The sequence below is a fragment of the Dacryopinax primogenitus genome, assembly GCF_000292625.1.
Source record: "Dacryopinax primogenitus strain DJM-731 SS1 chromosome Unknown DACRYscaffold_2, whole genome shotgun sequence".
Lineage (NCBI taxonomy): Eukaryota > Fungi > Basidiomycota > Dacrymycetes > Dacrymycetales > Dacrymycetaceae > Dacryopinax > Dacryopinax primogenitus.
The window spans coordinates 1,299,275-1,314,968 of record NW_024467199.1 but is presented as its reverse complement, the minus strand read 5'-3'; the positions used below and the strand labels follow the sequence as shown (position 1 = coordinate 1,314,968).

Here is a 15,694-nt window from a genome sequence, read left to right as displayed (position 1 = left end):
GACTAAGCCTTTATGACATGGAAGTAGCTGGTATACCTTGGCATGTGCTGGAACCTGCTGGAAGGATTGGATGGTCAGGTGACCTGCTGTGCATGGCTGTGCATGACCTCATATGACCTCATCCTTGGTCATATGACCTGATCACCTGACTAGGCTGAGTAAGCAAGATGTTCTAGCAGGTTCCACCACAGAGGTATAAATATAAGGCCTACTCTGCCCGGGACTGTCTCTTCAGACTTGGTCTCTTAGGATCATCCACAGGTACCTATACTGTAGATAGGTCTTAGTCATCAGGTTTACTCCACTTCCTTGTTGCCTGCTTAGACTCTTGGCACTCTTAGGTGAGCAGACTTAGTCAGCCTGTGTTGCCCTAACATGGATGCAGGTAGCATTTGAAACTTCAAAGCAAACTATAAGCAAGCACACTGTGAGCGAGCACTGGATCAGGAGATGGCAGGTGTGCTAGATATCTATCGCATCAAGCACAAGGAAGCAATGGGGTTGGCACAGATAGCCTGGGAGGAAGTCATGGTTGAAACAATTGCCAACTGCTGGCATCACACTCGGATTGTCTTTCCTTGTGGTCCGGATGGCTGCCTTCTACCAACTGAGGAACCTGCAGCACCGCCTGAAGACTATGCAAATGATGACAATCTCTGTGCAGCAGTGGAATGGCTGCATATCTTGATCCAAGAACTTCAAGACCATGGTATCCTCCCTGAAGCACACAGAATGGAGGTCAACAAAATGCTCAGTTTTGCGGCAGAGGAGAACACAGCACAGGAGCTAACAGACAAGGAGATCATTGAGCTGGTGCAGGTACCAGAGGAGTCCAAGGCAGAAGAAGAAGAGGAAGAGGCACATGTTGAGCCAGCAATTAGCCATTATCAAGCACTTGAGTCAGTCAGAGCATTGTCCCACTACTTTTTGCAATGGGAAGAGCCAGAGTTTGCCCAAGCATACCAGTTGTGCCCACCCATGCTCTGTGCCATCCATCTCTCTGTTGTTGAGAACATGCTCCAGACATCCATCACAGACTTCTTGTAGATAGCAGACCTCCAGATGACCCCCTGTACCACATCTCTCTGCTCAGCTATCACCCCTCAATACCAATCACAATTCCCTTCCACCAATGACATCATTAACCTTGAGGATTACTGTAGTATGTAGGTGTAGTAATGTGCACAGCAGAGGCAATTTACCTCCATAATTTCAGAAAAAGGGAATTCTTGCCCTATGCACCTGTGTGATGTTAGGGTACTGGTTAGAATCCCATCCAGCAGGTTAGGGTGGTTAAGGTTAGGGTGGGGTAGGGGTTAGGGTTAGGGTTAGTGGTAGGGTGATAATATCATATTTTTACCTAAGAGAATTATTTATTTAAGTAATGCCATGTGCAAGGTCCATAGCATTGGTTCATTATCAAGCTCTTTCTATATTTGGTAAAAGTAGGGTCTTTTGCCTCCGACCCGCGCGTTACTACATGCTACTTACTACCTTTCTCGTCTATACTCCTTCTATAGCGCTCTAACTCCGGAGTGGCTCCCTCTGCTCAGTAAATGCTCGCTTCATGCACGGCTGTACGAAACGTGGCAGATAATTGGAGAAGAGGGTGTTTAGATGTTATTTTGCACCGCCTTGATCCTGCCTGTGTGCGACGCCCGAGGACAGGGTGGCATGTCAGATGTGCGTCGAGCACGCTTGGAGAGGCGACTATGCAAATGGAGGATTACGGAGTCGATCTGATTAGGTATGCCTTCCTTCATGAAACCCCGCGTTCATGATGTTCATTCCTCTTAGGAACTTTTCTATCATTGCTCATATTGGTGAGCTGTGACGAGACCCCGACTAGGACCTAGAACTCATTGTACTCAGACCACGGGAAATCAACATTGGCCGATCGGTAAGTTGACATAAACTGTCCGCGATGTTATATCTGACATCATTTGTTTCAGGTTATTAGAGGCATGTTCTGGGGATGAAAGTAAAATTGGTCCTGACATGTTATTCGTCTTAGCGGACAGGCACCGTTGCTAAGATATCTGGGGCGAATCAACAAATGCTGGACAAGCTGAAGGTAGAACGAGAACGTGGGATAACAGGTTAGAACACAAGATTTATTTTCATAATACATTTAATGATCCCTATTCCTTCCGTCAGTCAAAGCACAAACTGTCAGGTGAATCTTCTCGTTGCTGGAGGTGGGCATCTCCCGGAGTTTTGAGAATCTAGCATGCTGCATCGACAAAATGACAAAACATTTCTTCTGAATCTCATTGATACCCCCGTACGTTCATGATCTTAGAGTATGTATGATGTATTCTGATGTCAAGCAGGGTCATGTTGATTTTTCGTGGGAGGTTGCTCGATCTCTGGCTGCATGTCAGGGCGCCCTTCTTCTGATCGATGCCAGTCGTTCGTCGTATCCCCATACTACGAAGGATTTTGCTGATTATGTATAACAGAAGGAGTACAAGCCCAAACGATATCAGTTGGTATGCTTGCCTTGGAGAAAAACATCACAATTATTCCTGTGCTAAATAAGGTGAGCCAACTGCAAGCATGTTCCCCCAAGATTCCCACACACCACTTCTAGATCGACCTACCCGCGGCTGACCCAGATCGTGTGGCCGCTCAAATAGAGTCAACATTCGGTATAGGCGCCGATGAAATTCTGACCGCATCTGCAAAGACCGGAGTGGGCGTAGACAAAATTCTGCGAGCTATTGTAGATCGAATACCGCCGCCGACTGGTGATGTCGATGCCGAGCTAAAGGCACTACTATTTGACTCCTCTTATGACCGATATCGAGGCGTGATTTCACTTCTCAGCATACAGTCTGGGCGAATACGAAAGGGAGAAAAGATCTTTCTTCATCATACCCAAAAGAAATACGATGTCGTGGACATTGGCGTTCTGCACCCTGAGGAAACACCCACCGGAATGCTGCAAGCAGGACAAGTTGGTTATCTTGGTGAGCTAGAGTATATCCCATAATCTGGACATCTCACTCACTGATACCAGCCTGCAACATGAAGAACTCAAATGAAGGTGCGAGAGACTTGATGTATCGCCAATATACATCTATGACTAATCGAGGTTAGCTCAAATCGGAGACACTGTCTTCAGGGTTGGAGAAAGCAAGCATGATCCCTTACCTGGATTTCAACCAACCAAGGCGATGGTGTTCGCGGGTGTTTATCCTATTGATAGCAACGACTTCCCCAAATTAGAAGAATCGATTAAGCGTGTATGTCCGCTTATTCTGCCACACTCCAGCTCTCTGACTATGTACAGCTTACACTCACGGATAGGAGTGTGACGATACAACGCGAGTCCTCGACCGCCCTTGGTCAGGGCTGCCGTTTAGGATTTCTTGGGACTCTCCACATGGACGTCTTCCGTCAAAGGCTTGAGGACGAGTATGACCAACAAATTCTCATCACTTATCCAACTGTCCCATTTAAAAGTAAGTCCCTGCTCTAAAAAGCAGCAACCTTACCAACATCCGGCAGTCATAGACAACAAGGGCAAGGAAGTCATAATCAGCAACCCCAGCGACTTTCCAGACCCAGCAGACTTCAGCGGCAAGATTCAGGAAGTTCAGGAACCAATGGTCAAGGCAACCATCATTCTTCCGCATGGCACGTCTTGATTCAACTCCATTTTTCTGTCATCGCAACTTATCCGCCCGCAGAGTATCTAGGAGGTATGATGGAGCTTTGCTCAAACCATCGAGCGGAAAACATAGAACACTCCTATCTGGACACATCAGGTGATCAGCCGCGCGTGCTGATGACAACCCGCATGCCCTTGGCGGAAATTGTCACCGACTTCTTTGATCTGCTCAAGAAGACGACATCTGGCTTCGCCAGCTTCGAGTATGTGTTATTTGCCGATATATGATGCCTCTTACTCAGTTTCATGCAGTTATGAAGACATTGGATATCAGCGCAGTGACATGGTTAGAATCAACTTTCTGCTCAACGGCAGGCCCATTGATTCCCTTTCAATTGTTGTACATCGATCCAACGCCTTGCATGTGGGCCGGGTTTGGACAAAGAAACTCCGTAAGCCAGTTGTATATATATGCCTCACTACCCCTCTCTGATCTCTAAACAGGCGAGGTCGTTCCTAAGCAGCAGTTTGAAGTTGCGATTCAGGCGGCGATCGGCAAGCAAGTACTAGCGCGGGAGACGTACGCTTTGTCCGCGATTGAGTTTTGGGCCCTGACACTGAGCAACTGTAGATTATCTGCTTTCCGGAAGGATGTGACTGCTGGGTTGTATGGGTATGGGATACGCATATGGGTCTTGTACAATTTTCTGACATGACGTGTGTTTTAGGGGACACTATGAGCGGAAGGTGAGTTATTGAATCTGCTGGAGATCCGCATATATGCTGACTGCCCTTCCAGTTGAAGGTCTTGGAGAAGCAGAAAGCGGGAAAGAAATTGATGAAGCGGATAGGGAACATCGAGCTTCCTCAGGAAGCGTTTTACGATATGCTGCGGACTAATAAACCGTCGAACAAGGCGTGATAATGGATATTAATGCCTTTATGCTCAGCACCATCTACCCACGGAAATGCCAAAAGGTTCCGGAACACGTGAGTTGTATGCGGTCGATAGCTCGATGAGCCCGGACGCGTCTCTTCCTCGAACGACCTCATGTTGTCCCTTTCCAACATGGCGCGATCTAAACGTTTCTCTACCACCAAGTCCAGCAAACAAACGAAGAGCAACCCCCCCAAGTCAATGAAGCATGCGCTTGTGGGCGCACCCAGTTCGTCGAGATCCCCTGGTCTGAGATGCCATGCTTCCGCGGCGAGACACCCTGCTAACCTACATATATGCGCATAGTTGCCAATATAACTGCAAGCCGCGCGCGTGCCTCCCCTCTTCAGTCCACTGTTCACAAGCCTGCTGCGTCTCGAGCGTCGAGAACCAAGCTGGAACTGGTTCTTCCATCTGTTGCAGCGTGGCAACCTGGTTGGAGACAGAAGATGGAGCGCCAGAAACAGCTGTATATTGATATACCTATGGAGGAGGATACGCCATCTGAGCAGAACTCGCGCGATGACGATACCGAGAGTCCGCTTGGTTCTGACGAAGGCGAGGACGTATGGGATTCAGGACTCACCCTAGTCGACGAGGGTCAAGCGCAGTCCGTTGCTGTTCTCGTCCTTTCCGCCACGCTAACAAAACTCACCAGTGATGAACAAACCGAACAAGAGCGGAATGAAGCACTGATCGATTCCTTGAAAACACCGTTCGAGGCGCTCTCCGTGGAAATGAAGAACAACATGATGTCTTCCCTCGCTCCAGCGATCGATATGATCCGAGATACGAACAAGGAAATATCTCTGAAAGATGAAGCGCGAAAGATGTCAATGCAGTCTTTCGAAGGAGCGGCGAACGCCCTGCAAACTGATGCCGAAGAAAGGGCGATGGCTCTCAAACATGTCATGCTCGACAGTCAGGTTGGTGAACATGTTGTGCTTCTTTCAGCGGTGCTGACGACACACATAGACGAGATTGAAGAAGCTCTTGAAGGAGCTCCAAGCTCAATATTCTGCTCGTGCACAGTTGCGGACTGACTCTGCACAAAGCTTGGACAGATCCTGTAAGTGTCTTTTCCCATCATATGCGCATATATGCTCACACATCGTCAGGCAAGGATATGCTTTCTCATCTACAGGCGCTGGCTGAAAACTATGATGACGAGGCGATCAAATTTGAGGCGAAAGGAAAGAAGATGGTGTCAAAATCCAAGAATGCGGCCAGCGCATGGCAGCGTCTGATGGCTATGGATCAATGAGACTCACTTATATGTCATTGCCTCGACCGACCAGCAGATGTACTTTCATTTGCAGGAACAGTACTAGTGTCGCAGAAGGAACTGGGCAGGAAGACAGCAGCATGCGTCCATATGCATGTTGTTCTGTATTACGTACTACTACCTACAATGATTACTGTGTTGTTCCATATGTATCATGCTCCATCTCATCTCCTCCCCGTGGGGGTCGGTGCCGGTGTGCCGTCCGTTGAGTCTGGTAATGGAATCATGGGTAAAAGAGCGGCGGCTAAGTGGACTGAGCTCGCATTTACAGCCAAAGGCATAGTTGGAGCTGCACCGGTGAACGTCGGTGGGGCCGACTGTGAATAGCTTCCAACCATGGCCATATGTGGATTGAGCCCCTCTGTAACATTCGCCGGAGCAGCAACCAAGAATTCGGCAGAGTCGGGGACAAAGACGAGCTCAAACAGAGACTGGCTGTCCGGTGCGAGGGGAGTTGTCGCGTTCGAAGCTGAGAATAGCGCGTTCGTCATGTAATGGCTATCGGCTTGTGTTATGACCGTCGACGTCGTGTTCGTGATCTTCACGTTGGTATCGGAATCCCCAGAACTATTGGAGAACAGAGAGGACATGTTGCTGCCTCCCAAACCGCCCACAACGGCCATATCCTGAGACCAGAGCGGATGGACGACACCTGACGCGGGAGAGTAAATGAATACTTGCGAAGAGTGCGCTGCCGTGACTGTCTGGCATGGCTCGGCTGTGATGGAAGATCCATTCGAAGGAGAGGGATCATAGGTGGCGCAGTATTGAATCAGAGCTGCGCGGTCCGGATCAAAGACAGCCATTTTCAGATTGACAAGGAGGGTAGACGGATCCGGCAAAGTTGTGACGTTGGAGGAAGTGGGGGTCAGGTAAAGCGTTGTATGGTTGTCGGCAGAAGCAGTCGCCTTGATAACACCGGTTGTCGAATTGCTGTCCAGGGAAAATACCAGACTAGCAATTGGGTCCACGGCGATGGTCAAGTCGACATTCGGTTGGGACGAGTTGCTCGCAGCCTGTATACCAGCGACATCAGACGGGTCCAATAACATTGGACCGGAAACGACATACCACGACGCTGACCTTTCCGGGAACTCCTGCTGCTGGTCCCGCGCTCGCTTGTCTGGCTTTAATACCGGTATTGGCACCATGCAAGACACTGGATGTGTACATGCCACCATACACATCATTTTGCCTGCGACCCTTGCCGCTCGCGAAACGTGGCTTGGATGGTCGTATATGCGCCTTCCATTAGACGGATTAGACGCATATATTGGACTGTCGAGATTAAAACTCACTGCAACTGGATTCACAGGCCTGGACCGGCGCTGAATGAAAGTCGGCTTCAATTGAACGGCTGCCGGGTTGATTGCACCTGACTCTGTCGACAGGCTTTGCTCCGCAACCAAGGCTGCGCGTTTCTGCAAGTCCTTAGCCCAAAAACAGAACATGCTGATAGCACATACCCGACGATGGAGGCGAGACGACCAACCGCTATTCTCCTGGTTCGCCAGCTCGCGTTCGCGATAAAAGGCCATTGGCCGGTTGAACCTCGCCTCAAACTCGGCGGACATTGCGTTCTAGAATCGTAAGTCACTGATGCCAGATGGTGCATATATGCGCCTTACCTCAGGTGAATGCACTACAACTTGTTCTGGAACGACAATAGCAGCAGGAAGTGGAACAGCGTATGCTCCGATGGACGAGAGAGAAGGCAAGACAAGGACCGAGGCGACTGCCAGCGCAAGTTGAACCATGATTGCTTAATGGATGTGATGATGAAAGTGCAGTGGAAAGAGAGAGCGTGGTTGAAGGGCAGCACAGCTGCGATGAGCAATGAAAGGTGATTAGTATAGAAAGGGGAGAGGGAGCAGGGATCTAGTGCAGCGCAGCTGACTAGATGGGGGAAGGAAAGAGAGGGGTAAAGAGAAGGACCAGTCTCGATATGTCAGGCTTTTGTAGGCGGCATCAGTCTCGTTCTCTAGGGGTGCGTTTTGGTGTGTGATGAGACGAAGAGTGAGACAGTGTGTTGATCAGAGCAGGCTTAACAGATGTTCGAATAGCAATATTATTTCGAGCACAACAATAAAGTAGGTGACTTCAGATGGAAGTTAGACCAAGACATCATCGTAGTCGTTGGGCTGCGGATTATACCAAGCAAAGTATCGAGTTTCTTTGGTGCCAGTGTGCTTCGTAAGGACAGGAGTGATATAGTAGCAAACAATCCGTTTGTTGTTTAACTGGAGGGGATGGTCGTTTGGCGATCGGGAGTTGTGATCGGGCGGAAGCAACCCCACCTTGCTAATCTCGGCAATCATGATGTTCACGTAACGGAGCGCTACCTTCCCAATCTCTGACGTGACCTCTTGTCATTCCTCCTTGCTGTCAACTTCACAATGTCGATATTTGCTGCTTCTAGGAGATTGCCTACAGCGTTGTCGTCTTCCCGCCTGGCTACGCGGTCATTTGCTTCAACATCGAGGAAACTCGAGCGTTTCGAAAATGCTGACGTGAATGTGCGTCCCGTTGTTCTGCGATGCTTGGTGGTCTGAAATGACCCTCCTAACAGGTGTTCAAAAAGCGCGTAATGGACGAGGGTAGCTCAAAGCTTATGATAGTAGATTTCTACGCAGCGTGCGTCTGGCCGCTTCCATTGTGAGGCTTGAACTGACATGTTGTACAGCTGGTGTGGCCCTTGTCGAATGCTCTCTCCGTTATTGGAGAAGCTCACGACAGACACGACTCTAACAAACGGGAAAGAAGTAGATCTTATGACGGTTGATGTGGATAAGCAAACGCAGTTGGCGGGGATGTTCCAGGTACGAGCTTCAGCTGAAGCCTGATGGATACCCACTGAGTTTCGCAGGTGACATCGTTGCCAACAGTGATCATATTCAAAGATAAAAAGGCGGTTCAACGATTTGTGGGATTTATCCCGATGCCCAAGCTGCAGCAAATAGTTGCAGAAGCCGCAGATATATAAATACACTGACTCGTGCTCATGATAGACATGAATATGTGAATCTATACCACTCTCGGAGCCGAAGACAACCCTCAGACCGCTCTCTGGAAAATCGAACCGTGTGCCAGCTGGCATAAACGCATCCCGAAGATGCACAGGATCTTGCTTCATGACCTCCTCATTTTCATTATTAATCGTCTTCTTCTTCTGTATGAGTCCGAATTGGCACCCACCTGCATGAGCATGTGTCATGTGGTAGTGCCTCGGCTGGTCTGGAGGCATTGCCTTGTCACTCCGCGGATGAACGGGCGTCTCTATTGGTCATCGTTCTCGGGAATTTAGAAGAGTACGATTGACCGCTTCGGCCGATTCCCGGGTTCGAAGCGAATGGTCTTCAAACCATACCGTCTATGCATGCCGAACGCGGTAGGTCGAGGTTTGTGTCCAGATGGTCAATGCGTTCACATCATATCAGCAGCCTCGTCATCATGCTTGAGACTGATGAGGACTTCGCGACCGTCAAGAGCTGTTTGTTGCTGTGTTTACCGCTGGAGGGACCGTACCCACGTTCCTTCCTCGTCTTATGGACTTTTGAATTTCGGTCGCCCGATTACGGCCGGCTGGGGAGGTGCTAAGCGTGGGGCAAGAGTAATTATCATTATACGTGCGGGGCCGAACCGGAGCACCACGGGATCTGGAGCCCGCTTTCAGCGAGAAGTATTGGGTTGGGTGAACCTGAACGATCGGCTGAGGCTCCGTTCTCCCGTGCACGGATGACATAAAACGACGAATGCACCAAGGATGAAATCGTAATACATTGGACGTTGAACGGATCGGTTAACGTGTTCCACAGTCAAAGCGATGGGTTTTGGAGATACAGTGTAACTGATAAACACCATCGGTGAGTCATTCTATGAGCGAAGACTTGAGGCCGTATGACACGCGTAATATCGCGTTGCAACGTGGTATTCTGCGGGGCTCAAGAAGATAAAATAATTCTGAGCTGTGGAGTCTCCGCGATTCTCCACAGTTCGGCATTCATCGGCACGAATTCGAGCCGAAGGATCCGTGGTCTAAACAATGTTGAAACCGGGGATGTAGAAAGTTGGTGATCGTGCAGATTGATGCTACATCGGACTTGCGGTATGTTTTAAGAGTGAAACTGCTAGCATTATGTTTAAAATTTCCTTTTCCGTGTTTGTGGGTGGTTCGAAGGGAAAGGAACATATTCGGAAACGGTCCGATGGATGTGCGGATCCGTCGTGCCTTGCACCTGACTCTCTCGGAGCAAGGGCCGTAGCCTCCACTGCAACCACACACGCCTGGACCGTCTCTGCTCTCCACGGACCATACCACGGACCTTACCCCCACCCAGTATAAAAGACCCTCTGCAAATTATCCGACATGTCAGCCTTGATCTTTCTTGTATACCTCACCCCCTACTTCATTGCGAGAACTAATGGCCACCATGAAAGCTGCAGTCTACTACGGCAAGGGAGACATCCGGATCCAAGAGGTACCTGTCCCCGAGCCAACGGGTGATCAGGTCCAGATCAAGGTTGAATGGTGTGGCATCTGTGGAACGTGCGTTGTCACTGCCTTTATGGGCTGAACGACGAGCTGAGGGCTTAAAGTGACATCCACGAGTTCCACGACGGCCCGGTTCTTGTCCCGAACGTCGACAAGCCACACCCTATCACGAAGGCCACCTTGCCTTTGACTTTGGGTCACGAGTACGCCGTCCATTTGCTGCATATATGCGACGTTTTTCTCACAGTTGTCTTCAGGTTCAGTGGCACAATCACGAAGCTGGGCCCAGATGTCGATAAGGAGAAATATACGGTGGGGATGAGAGTTTGCGCGTGAGTGTTCCCGTATTTAGCCCAAGGGACGTACCCCTGAAACGTAACAGCGAGCCCATTATCACCTGCGGGGAGTGCAAGATGTGCAAGGAAGGCTTCGGTGTGCACCGTTTATTCTGCCTCCATTGTATATGCGCTTATAGAAGGCGCAGAGAACTGCTGCCCGAAGCTTGGATGGATCGGGTTGGCCGATCATACAGGCGGATTCGCGGAGTACGCGCTGGCCAGGCAGTTCCGGGCCCATCATATCCCGGATAGCATTTCGTGTATGTTTATTGTGCCGCGCTTCTATTCTTATACCGATACCCCCATTAGTCGAAATCGGCGCTCTCATGGAACCACTGTCGGTCGCTTGGCACGCAGTCCGCGTATCAAACATCAAGATGGGCCAAACTGCTCTTGTCCTCGGCGGTGGCCCTATTGGTATCATGGTTCTGCGTGTGCTTCTGGCCATTGGCGCGCGTGCAGTATACCTCTCCGAGGTGTCAGAATCGCGCAAAGCCCTGGCAATCAAGTCAGGTGCCAAGGCGGTCTTCGACCCTCGCCAGGTCGATGTCGTCGAGGAATGCAAGAAGGCGTCCGTGCACGGGCTTGGTGTTGACGTCTCCTTCGACTGCGCTGGTGTTCAGGCATCCATTACCACCGCTATCAACGCGGTCCGCCCACGTGGTACGATCATGAACGTCGCCATCTGGGAGAAGCCAATCCAAATCTCGCTGAACGACATGGCACTGGGCGAGAAATGGCTCTCTGGCTGCATCTGCTTCGCCGATGATTTCCCGGCTGTGATTGCTGCTGTTGCTGATGGCCGCTTGAGCACCGACGGCCTGATCTCAAGCCATATCGAGATCGATGATATCGTTGAGAAGGGCTTCAATGCTATCCTCAACGAGAAGGATAAACACGTCAAGATCATCGCTCGGCCAGTCAAGAAATGAGTACGCGGGGCTGGGTTTCGTTGGGTATTGTCGTACATATTATTGTATGCACACACATAACACACGTAGACTGGGTACTGGGTTGAATCGAATATGCAAATGTTGTACAATGATCCTTTACAAACGTACAACAAACTCCAGAAATACATCCTCTTAGAATCCACCACCGCCAGCATCCCCTCCTCCTCTCTGACTGGCCATCTTCCGCCTCTGCTCTTCCTCGAGCTTGGGGCAGTTTGAGATCCCGTGTCCCAGCCCGCCGCAGACAGGGCATCCTCTGAGGTTCCCACCTTGAGCCGCGCGGGGATCCTCGACGCTCTGCAAGAACGGGGGTATCTTCTGTCCCGCTTCCATAAGCAGGTACTTCAAATCGAGCAGAGTCTGCTCCGGCGTGCTCATGTTGACAAACGTAGTGGCAATGCCCGTTTTTCCCGAACGCCCGGTACGACCAATCTGGTGCACGTAATCCTCTATCTCCTTCGGCATGGTAAAGTTGATAACGTGCTGAATATCGTTGAAGTCGAGTCCCTTGGATGCTACGCCAGAGGCGACCATGACATCCTTCTTCCCCTCTTTGAATGCGCGGATAGCGTATTGTCGTGCTTCCTGGCTTTTCGAGCCGTGGATCGCAACAGCCTCGACACCCTTAAGTAGGAGGTACTCCTGGATATCGTCCACTTCGTTTTTGTTGTCACTGAAGATGATTACGGGTGGTGATGTCTTCTGAAGGCACTCGAGAAGGTAGATCATCTTCGCTTCTTGCTTCACGTATTCGACCACTTGCAGTACATCGAGGTTTGCAGCACCCGCGCGGCCCACGTTCACCAGAATTGGTTGGATGAGCGACTCCTTCGCAAAGTCTTGTATCTTGCGTGGCATGGTCGCGGAGAACAGGAGTGTTTGCCGTTGGTGCTGAATGCCCAGTCAACATCGGCTCCATATTTAAAGCGCAAAAGGACTTACAGTAAAGAACGACATAATAGTTCGCACATCGTCCTCAAATCCCAGATCGATCATCCGATCCGCTTCATCCATGCATAAATACTTGCACGCCTCCAGGGTGAACCGCTTTTTCTCCAGCATGTCGATCAGCCTGCCCGGAGTAGCCACCACGATATGTATGCCTCGTTGCATGACATGACTCTGGTCCGCCATGCTGATTCCACCCATGCATAAAAGGGTGTTCACCCGTGGATAGCCGCCCTCCTCCAATGCTTTAGTCCAAGCTATAACGTTCTCGTATGTTTGATTCGCGAGCTCACGAGACGGACAGAGGATGATCCCGACCGGACCCTCGCCCCGGACGAATGGCAGCTTTTTCTCCTCCTCCATGGCGAGCATGATTAAGGGTAGACAGAAGACGAGAGTCTTGCCGGACCCGGTGAAGGCGATGCCAATCATATCACGCCCCGCGAACGCGGTGGTGAGACCTTGAATTTGGATGGGAGTCGGCTTCTTGATGCCTTTAGACTTAAAGAATTTGAGCAGGGGAGAGGGGATCTTCATGTCCTGGAGCATTGTCATCATCACTGGGAAATGTAAATTCAAAATGAACGCACAGAAAAGGTCTCTATAGGAGGCGGGATGTCTTCACCATCCACTTGGATGTGGTACTTATCTCGTAATCGGTCAAAGTCTCTCTCTGACTGTTCACGTATCCAGTGTGGTGGTCGCCATCTATACCTTGCTGAGTGATTCTTATCAAAATAGAATAAATAAATACCCTTACGAAGTCTTTAATGGCTCGGTATAATGTACGTCCTTCGCCAATTCCCGGTCGCTCATCAACTTCTTTCGATTCTGAATAGCCTTAAATATTTCTTCTTCCTTTTCGCCTTCTTTCTCTATCTCTGTCTTCTTCGATTCTTCCTCTGCTCGTCTCCGATGGACTTCCTGAGCTTCGACGAGTAATGTGCGCTCTCTGCGCTCCCGCTCACGACGACGTTCTTCCTCCCGTTCCTCGTCGAGAGCTTCCTCGCGTTCGAGGCGCTCTCGAGCACGTTGAGCAGCCTGGGACTGTGCAGCACTGGTAGAAGAGGATCCAATAATTGTCGCCAAACGTGCTTCTCTCCGCTTCTTGACAGGGACATAAGGCACAAAACTGTCCTCGTCCATTTCTAATGTTTTGTTGGATGCTACGCTGGTCATCGTTAGAGGTCGATGAGTAGGGTCGTTGTGCACCTGGCCCTTACAGCAATGGGCACAAATCCCTGACGGGGACGGGGGTCGCCCCCGTCACGAATCCGCGTCCGCACCCGCGAAAAGCGATTCCAGCCCCAATCCAGGAATCCAGGGCGGGACCCGCAACCAAGATTACCGGCCACGTGCCCACGGATGTATACTGTATTCGGACTCGGATAGGACTTCCCCGTAGCTGGACCAGCATGAGAGCAAGATCCCCACTGCAAGCACTATCTTATTACTTTTGCTGGCCCTTTCCCATGCAGCTGTTGGTTGGACCAAGTCTCAGTTGGTGAATGCCACGTCCAGCTTGAGTTCTAGTGTGAGCAGAAACCCCATCCCCAGATCTAGCTCTAGAGCAAGCAGAAGGCCTGCCTCTGGCTATGGCTCTTGGGGTGCACAGGTAGGACTACCAACCTGAGGAAATATCTGAAGACTTGTGCAACCACAAGTCCCTGCCAGAATTCAATTTCTGAGTACCATGGGCAGTTTACAATCATATCTCCACCAATTCAATGCGATCTTTTTGTTGGCATCTAAGCCTTCAGCACGTTGGATGATGTGAATCCATCATTCACTGCTGGTTCAGGGAAGTGAGACTGGGGGATGTGATACAATAGAGTTTGATCTAGCTCTTCATCTAGAGCCTAGAACTCACTTTGACAAGCCCACTGCAATGCCAACTAGGAGGCTATTCTTGTCATGATCAAGCAGATGGCCAACCCTGTGCTAAGTCTACAGCTAGCAGCTTGCAAACTGCTTCCAAACATTTTGTGCAAACACTTGGAAAGGTTGCAGAATGTTTGTGTTACAATCCCAGCACTTTATGCCAGTGCTAGACAGAATAAGCTCACACCAGCTGGCAAAGGTTATGTGGGGAGATTTGGAAAGGATGCAGCATGTTTGTATCACAATCCCAGCACTTTACTGAAGTACTCAACACTCTTTTCAATAAATAGGGCCTGCATGTAGTATCTAAGCCAGGTGCACATGCATGCCCTAGGGCTAGGTGTAGAGCAAGATAACCTGAGTCTAGAGCAAGATAACCTGAGTCTAGAGCAAGATAACCTGAGTCTAGAGCAAGATAACCTGAGTCTAGAGCAAGATAACCTGAGTGGTATGTTAGATCCCACCCATGGGCAACATGATGTATATGCACATTGCCCAGTAGGGCCTTCACCTCAAGGCTCTTGGCCTCGTCCTCCACCCTCTCAACCTCCCCAGTGCTGTGGCCTATGCTGGCAACCCGGCTTGTACTGAGCTGCATGTTGAGGCCACTGATGCTGCTGTCAGGGCACCAGCTCATTGCTTGGTCAAGAGACATGACTAAGCCTTTATGACATGGAAGTAGCTGGTATACCTTGGCATGTGCTGGAACCTGCTGGAAGGATTGGATGGTCAGGTGACCTGCTGTGCATGGCTGTGCATAACCTCATATGACCTCATCCTTGGTCATATGACCTGATCACCTGACTAGGCTGAGTAAGCAAGATGTTCTGGCAGGTTCCACCACAGAGGTATAAATATAAGGCCTACTCTGCCTGGGGACTGTCTCTTCAGACTTGGTCTCTTAGGATCATCCACAGGTACCTATACTGTAGATAGGTCTTAGTCATCAGGTCTACTCCACTTCCTGGCACTCTTAGGTGAGCAGACTTAGTCAGCCTGTGTTGCCCTAACAGCTGCTCCTGTGCAGGTGTCAGGGCACCAGCTCATTGCTTGGTCAAGAGACATGACTAAGCCTTTATGACATGGAAGTAGCTGGTATACCTTGGCATGTGCTGGAAACCTGCTGGAAGGATTGGATGGTCAGGTGACCTGCTGTGCATGGCTGTGCATGACCTCATATGACCTCATCCTTGGTCATATGACCTGATCACCTGACTAGGCTGAGTAAGCAAGATGTTCTAGCA

General features: G+C 50.1%; 7 protein-coding genes across 7 annotated transcripts; 5 read left to right on the top strand and 2 right to left on the bottom strand.

The window, feature by feature from the left end:
* Positions 1 to 450: 450 nt before the first annotated feature.
* Positions 451 to 1,047, top strand: DACRYDRAFT_104121 (uncharacterized protein; the record flags this gene model as incomplete). The annotated part of the gene is made up of 1 exon (XM_040767879.1): positions 451 to 1,047. The coding sequence occupies one exon, from the start codon at positions 451 to 453 to the stop codon at positions 1,045 to 1,047; it is 597 nt and encodes a 198-aa protein (XP_040632532.1).
* Positions 1,048 to 1,617: 570 nt separating this feature from the next.
* DACRYDRAFT_86648 (Guf1 protein) lies at positions 1,618 to 4,538 on the top strand (the record flags this gene model as incomplete). The annotated part of the gene is made up of 17 exons (XM_040776780.1): positions 1,618 to 1,683; positions 2,015 to 2,099; positions 2,158 to 2,176; positions 2,230 to 2,284; positions 2,334 to 2,412; positions 2,463 to 2,542; positions 2,594 to 2,972; positions 3,023 to 3,049; positions 3,103 to 3,248; positions 3,296 to 3,467; positions 3,514 to 3,642; positions 3,696 to 3,879; positions 3,929 to 4,068; positions 4,121 to 4,196; positions 4,248 to 4,289; positions 4,345 to 4,363; positions 4,416 to 4,538. The coding sequence occupies 17 exons, from the start codon at positions 1,618 to 1,620 to the stop codon at positions 4,536 to 4,538; spliced, it is 1,821 nt and encodes a 606-aa protein (XP_040632531.1).
* Positions 4,539 to 4,761: 223 nt separating this feature from the next.
* DACRYDRAFT_20065 (uncharacterized protein) lies at positions 4,762 to 5,852 on the top strand. Its single transcript, XM_040771780.1, has 4 exons — positions 4,762 to 5,163; positions 5,212 to 5,479; positions 5,529 to 5,622; positions 5,672 to 5,852. Exons 1-4 carry the CDS (start codon positions 4,850 to 4,852, stop codon positions 5,815 to 5,817), a joined length of 822 nt encoding a protein of 273 aa, XP_040632530.1. The 5' UTR covers positions 4,762 to 4,849; the 3' UTR covers positions 5,818 to 5,852.
* Positions 5,853 to 6,002: 150 nt separating this feature from the next.
* DACRYDRAFT_20064 (uncharacterized protein) lies at positions 6,003 to 8,058 on the bottom strand (the record flags this gene model as incomplete). The annotated part of the gene is made up of 5 exons (XM_040771779.1): positions 7,467 to 8,058; positions 7,305 to 7,418; positions 7,137 to 7,259; positions 6,910 to 7,083; positions 6,003 to 6,854 (listed from the first exon to the last, which is right to left on the bottom strand). Exons 1-5 carry the CDS (start codon positions 7,593 to 7,595, stop codon positions 6,003 to 6,005), a joined length of 1,392 nt encoding a protein of 463 aa, XP_040632529.1. The 5' UTR covers positions 7,596 to 8,058.
* An 89-nt stretch (positions 8,059 to 8,147) lies between these two features.
* DACRYDRAFT_20063 (thioredoxin-like protein) lies at positions 8,148 to 9,226 on the top strand. Its single transcript, XM_040771778.1, has 4 exons — positions 8,148 to 8,354; positions 8,408 to 8,472; positions 8,522 to 8,657; positions 8,705 to 9,226. The coding sequence occupies exons 1-4, from the start codon at positions 8,235 to 8,237 to the stop codon at positions 8,819 to 8,821; spliced, it is 438 nt and encodes a 145-aa protein (XP_040632528.1). The 5' UTR covers positions 8,148 to 8,234; the 3' UTR covers positions 8,822 to 9,226.
* A 1,033-nt stretch (positions 9,227 to 10,259) lies between these two features.
* Positions 10,260 to 11,697, top strand: DACRYDRAFT_113697 (oxidoreductase; the record flags this gene model as incomplete). Its single annotated transcript, XM_040769679.1, has 6 exons — positions 10,260 to 10,384; positions 10,435 to 10,533; positions 10,588 to 10,662; positions 10,713 to 10,762; positions 10,815 to 10,928; positions 10,978 to 11,697. The coding sequence occupies 6 exons, from the start codon at positions 10,260 to 10,262 to the stop codon at positions 11,598 to 11,600; spliced, it is 1,086 nt and encodes a 361-aa protein (XP_040632527.1). The 3' UTR covers positions 11,601 to 11,697.
* A 23-nt stretch (positions 11,698 to 11,720) lies between these two features.
* Positions 11,721 to 13,748, bottom strand: DACRYDRAFT_98285 (P-loop containing nucleoside triphosphate hydrolase protein; the record flags this gene model as incomplete). The annotated part of the gene is made up of 4 exons (XM_040777520.1): positions 11,721 to 12,512; positions 12,564 to 13,109; positions 13,160 to 13,277; positions 13,330 to 13,748. The coding sequence occupies 4 exons, from the start codon at positions 13,746 to 13,748 to the stop codon at positions 11,754 to 11,756; spliced, it is 1,842 nt and encodes a 613-aa protein (XP_040632526.1). The 3' UTR covers positions 11,721 to 11,753.
* Positions 13,749 to 15,694: the final 1,946 nt, after the last annotated feature.